The sequence below is a fragment of the Pyrgilauda ruficollis genome, unplaced genomic scaffold, assembly GCF_017590135.1.
Source record: "Pyrgilauda ruficollis isolate IOZ18807 unplaced genomic scaffold, ASM1759013v1 scaffold20, whole genome shotgun sequence".
NCBI classification, from domain to species: domain Eukaryota; kingdom Metazoa; phylum Chordata; class Aves; order Passeriformes; family Passeridae; genus Pyrgilauda; species Pyrgilauda ruficollis.
Genome location: NW_024519207.1, coordinates 6,560,161 through 6,565,018, shown reverse-complemented (window position 1 = coordinate 6,565,018; position 4,858 = coordinate 6,560,161). Strand labels below are relative to the sequence as shown.

Genomic DNA, 4,858 nt, shown 5'->3' with positions numbered 1-4,858 from the left:
CCGCGACACGCCGCGACACGGCACGGCACGGCACGGCACCTGTCCCGACTTGCTGGCAGGATTAACAAACCCCACCGCGCACTGCGCTCCGCGCTCCCCGCGCCAGCGCCGCTGCCGCGCCTCCGGAGAGAGGGAAGAGACGGGAGCGGGAGGAGAGGAGGGAGAAGAAAAAAGAAATAAATGAATGGGGGAAAAGAAATAGCGACGGTGCGGAGGAAGGGGGGTGAAAAAGAGAAAAAAGCAAACCCCCAGACCCCGCAGAGTTAAAGAAAACAAAGGCGAGCGCCCCCCGACCCCGCTCCCGGCCCGGCCCGGGCAGCGCCGGGGGCCGCCCGCCGCCCGCGCTGCGCCGCCTCCCATTGGCTCCGCCGCCTGCTCATTTGCATAGCGCCGTCTATGAAAGGCGGCGCGGCGGCGCGGGGGGCGCAGACGGCGGCGGAGCGTTCCCGGTGTGTCCCGGCCGGCCCCGCGCTCATCCCGTCCGCACCGCGCCGTCGGGCTGAGCCCCGCGCCGCTGCCATGAGCCCCCTGCGGCTGCTGGCCGCCGCCTGCCTGCTGGCCCTGTCCCGCTGCAAGACGGTGAGGTATCGCACCGACGAGGAGGGCGCGCCGGGCACGGTGATCGGTACTCTGGCCGACGAGATGCCGGTGAAGGCGCCGGGGGAGATGAGCTTTCGCCTGATGCGGCAGTTCAGCAACAGTTCGCTGGTGCGGGTGCGGGAGGAGGACGGGCAGCTGAGCATCGGTGAAGCAGGGCTGGACCGGGAGCGGCTGTGCGGCCAAGCCCCCCAGTGTGTCCTGGCCTTCGACGTGGTGAGCTGCTGGCGGGAGCGCTACCGCCTGGTGCACGTGGAGCTGGAGGTGCGTGACATCAATGACAATGCACCGCGCTTCCCCCATGCCCAGATGGCGCTGGAGGTGTCGGAGAGTGCTGCACCCGGCACTCGCCTCCCGCTGGAGGTGGCTGTGGATGAGGACGTGGGCTCCAACTCCATCCAGAGCTTCCAGGTCTCCCTCAACAGCCACTTCGGTGTGGAGGCACAGACACGGGCGGATGGGGCACGCTGTGCCGACCTGGTGCTGCTCCAGGAACTGGACCGTGAGCGCCAGCCCTCCTACACCCTGGAGCTGGTGGCCAAGGACGGTGGCAGTCCAGCACGCTCAGGCACAGCCACCGTGCATGTCCGCGTTCTCGACGCCAACGACAACAGTCCAGCCTTTGCCCAGAGCTCAGTCACGGTGGAGTTGCCTGAGGATGCACCGCCCGGCTCCCTGCTGCTCGATCTGGATGCTGCTGACCCTGATGAGGGCCCCAATGGTGAGGTGGTCTATGCCTTCAGCAGCCAGGTGCCCCCTGAGGCACGGCGGCTCTTCCGCCTCGACCCGCGCTCGGGCCATCTCACACTGGAGGCTGCCGTGGACTACGAGCGCACCCGCACCTACGAGCTGGACGTGCGTGCCCAGGACCGCGGGGCCAGCCCCCGTGCTGCCACCTGCACCGTCGTCGTGCGCCTCACCGACGTCAACGACAACGCTCCGCGCATCAGCATCAGTGCCCTCCGTGGCGCTGCCAGTGCTGCTGGCGTGGCCTACGTCAGCGAGGCAGCAGCCACTGAGAGCTTCGTGGCCCTCGTCAGCGCCACGGACCGCGACTCTGGCGCCAACGGGCAGGTGCGCTGCAGCCTCCGTGGTCACGACCACTTCGCCCTGCAGCGAGCCTACGAGGACAGCTACATGATCGTCACCACGGCGGCGCTGGACCGCGAGCGCATCCCTGAGTACAACCTCACCGTGGTGGCTGAGGACCTGGGCTCGCCGCCCTTCAAGACTGTCCGCCAGTACACAGTGCGCGTGAGCGATGAGAATGACAATGCGCCACTCTTCGCCAAACCCCTCTACGAGGTGGCTGTACCAGAGAACAACCCCCCGGGTGCCTATATCACCACTGTGGTGGCTCGTGACCCTGATCTTGGCCACAATGGTAAGGTCACCTACCGGCTCCTGGAGACGCAGGTCATGGGGGCCCCCATCTCCACCTATGTCTCGGTGGACCCCGCCACTGGGGCCATCTATGCCCTCAGGACATTCAACTACGAGATCCTCAAGCAGCTGGACCTGAGGATCCAGGCCACTGATGGTGGCTCCCCACAGCTCTCCAGCAGCACTGTTGTCAAAGTGAGAATGGTGGACCAGAACGACAACCCTCCTGTCATCATCCACCCAGTGCTCACCAATGGGACTGTGGAAATCGGTGTGTCCAGCAAGACCTCCCGTGACTCCCTGGTGGCCCAAATCAAAGCTCGAGATGCAGATGATGGGGCCAATGCTGAGCTCACCTTTGCCTTCCTGGAAGAGTCCCAGCAAGACCTCTTCACCATCAACTCCGGTACTGGGGACATTGTGCTGAGGGGTGACCTCTCTGAAGAGCTGGGACAGCTATTCAAGGTCATCCTCACTGTGACAGACAATGGCAGACCTCCCCTGGCCACAACTGCCACAGTCAACTTCCTGGTGACTGCCACTGCTCCGTCCAGTATCCAAGACATAGCAGCCAAGCCTAGCTCTTGGGAAGGAAAGGCTTTGCAGTGGGACATCCCTCTGATTGTGATCATTGTCCTGGCAGGCAGCTGCACCCTCCTTCTGGTGGCTATAATCACCATTGCCACCACCTGCAACAGGCGCAAGAAGGGGAACAACATCAAAAACAAAACTGCCTTGAAGGACCAAATAGACATCTCCCACCTGGAGAAGGGCCATCAGGAGGAGGGCAGCCAGAGGGGGAACATGTTTGAGGTACGAACCTTTCCCAGCAAAACCTCTTTCACCAGCCCTGACCCCTCTCCAGCGGCTGAAGAGGTCTCCACCACTGAGAGCGGCAGTGACAGCACTTGCCTCTACGAGGGTCAGAAGAGGCTGAGGGGACAGAGTGGGGAGGTAAGGTCCCACTACAGGGAAGTGGGGAAAAGGGTTGGGGGGTGTCTTGGAGGATGTGAATTAACTGCAGAGGTGGCAGTTAATGTTGGTTTACCTTTCACCACTTCCCTCCCTCATGTCTCCTTTGATTTTCCTCCCCACCAGCAGGGTTTTGCTGCCACTCCGAGCTACAATAAGGAGCCTGCTCCTCCCGTGGCCATTTGGAAGGGACACTCCTTCAACACCATCTCTGGCCGGGAGGCAGAGAAGTTCAGTGGCAAAGACAGCGGGAAAGGCGACAGTGATTTTAATGACAGCGACTCAGATATCAGCGGAGATGCCCTGAAGAAAGATCTCATCACACACATGCAGAACGGTAAGGGCTCTGACGCTGCTCCCCGCTGGACCTCAGACAGAAAGATGGGTGCATGGGGAGGTGGAGGGAGGGACCCGTCCGTGGGGCACAGTGATCAGGCAGGGCAGCTGGAAGGGGAAGCCAGACACTGCATGGCTCAAACTGCCCATCTCCTTGTAGCAGGCTGCTAGGTGTTGGTTCCTCTCTGCGCTGAGAGCCCAGCACAAATTAGCAATTTCCAGAAGTGCTGGAGGATTGGAATTTTTTTCCCAAAAAAAGGTTCCCTTAAAGCTAGAATTGCGAGGAGTGTCCCCAGCAAAACAACATTACCTAACCAAGCACAGGTTTTTGTTGTGCTGTAAAGCATCGCCTCCCCACTCCTACCGTCAGTGCAGTGAATCATCCTGTGACTGGTAACTCTGAGGATTGTGAACAGTGTGGATTTATTCCTGCAGTAATGACAGGTTTCTCCTCCCCTATCTCTCTCTAGGTCTGTGGGCATGCACAGCTGAATGCAAGATCCTGGGGCACTCCGACCGCTGCTGGAGCCCCTCCTGTGGCCGAGCCAACCCTCATCCCTCTCCATATCCTTCAGCACCCCTCTCCACCTTCTGCAAGAGCACGTCCTTGCCCAGGGATCCCCTTCGCAGGGACAACTTTTATCAAGCCCAGCTGCCCAAAACAGTCGGGCTTCAGAGCGTCTACGAGAAGGTGCTGCACAGGGACTTTGACCGGACGATCACGCTCCTCTCCCCACCACGCCCTGCACGGCTTCCTGACCTTCAGGAGATCGGGGTGCCCCTGTTCCCAGCCCCCTCGACTAGATACCTGGGCCCCCAGACTGAGACGACTGAGAAGGCGTAGCCCAGCGTGCTCCCCCTCGAGTGCACCCCTCCCTGCGCACACAACTAGGTCACTCCCGAGAGCCTTTAAGTTATTGACCAGATCCAGTGTCGTATGTGTAAATATGCAAGATGTGCCTTAAAAATTAAGTCGTTTGGGAAAGATTTCCAATCAGATCTGTACTGTTTGATATTTGCAAACAAAAAAAAAATTGTTTGTAGTTAATGTAATTTTTATGAAATGTGCAGTATTTAAATTTCTTTTCATGTTTTCTACATCGGGGTTTTTTCTTTTGCTTTTGGTTTACCCATGGCCTGCCATTTTTTGTAGTGTTTTTAACCTGTACATTGTGTAATGTAATGTTTGTACATAATGAAAATTTGTTATATTTTTATATAATAAATACTTAAAAATGGAAATTCTTGCCAAAGGAGCTGTCTGAAAGACACAGTAATAACAATTAATAATAATAATATCCTGAGTATGTAGAATCTTGTAAGGGAAATTCCTCTTTCACAGTGTAATAATAACCTAAGCAATCCAGTGTACTGAGACGTTTGCCTTGCCAAATGTGACTTGTATTTCTTGAGTCTGTGGTCAACTTAAGTGTTATTTAATTGCCTTTGGTTCCTGTAATCTGTATCACTGATAAACACTAATAAAGGTTTTGTGATGTTCGGAGGTTTCTGCTCATGGATTTCATGCTTCATTGCATAGAGGTCTTCACAGGTCAGCAAAAGTATTTTG

The 4,858-nt window shown here is 57.5% G+C and overlaps 1 protein-coding gene across 3 annotated transcripts; it reads left to right on the top strand.

Moving 5' to 3' along the window:
• Positions 1–453: 453 nt before the first annotated feature.
• PCDH8 (protocadherin 8) lies at positions 454–4,563 on the top strand. Of its 3 annotated transcripts, none has more exons than XM_041466996.1 (3): positions 454–2,793; positions 3,079–3,289; positions 3,759–4,563. In XM_041466996.1, the coding sequence occupies exons 1-3, from the start codon at positions 520–522 to the stop codon at positions 4,130–4,132; spliced, it is 2,859 nt and encodes a 952-aa protein (XP_041322930.1). In that variant the 5' UTR covers positions 454–519; the 3' UTR covers positions 4,133–4,563. The 3 variants fall into 3 exon arrangements, with proteins under 3 accessions (XP_041322930.1, XP_041322929.1, XP_041322928.1); XM_041466995.1 differs by having other exon boundaries at positions 454–2,934; positions 3,082–3,289; XM_041466994.1 differs by having other exon boundaries at positions 454–2,934.
• Positions 4,564–4,858: the final 295 nt, after the last annotated feature.

Coding starts and splice junctions, on each gene's coding strand:
- PCDH8 (XM_041466994.1), top strand. CDS start 520: ATGAGCCCCCTGCGGCTGCTGGCCGCCGCCTGCCTGCTGGCCCTGTCC. Junction 2,935..3,078: donor TGAGGGGACAGAGTGGGGAG/GTAAGGTCCCAC, acceptor CCTCCCCACCAG/CAGGGTTTTGCTGCCACTCC. Junction 3,290..3,758: donor CATCACACACATGCAGAACG/GTAAGGGCTCTG, acceptor ATCTCTCTCTAG/GTCTGTGGGCATGCACAGCT.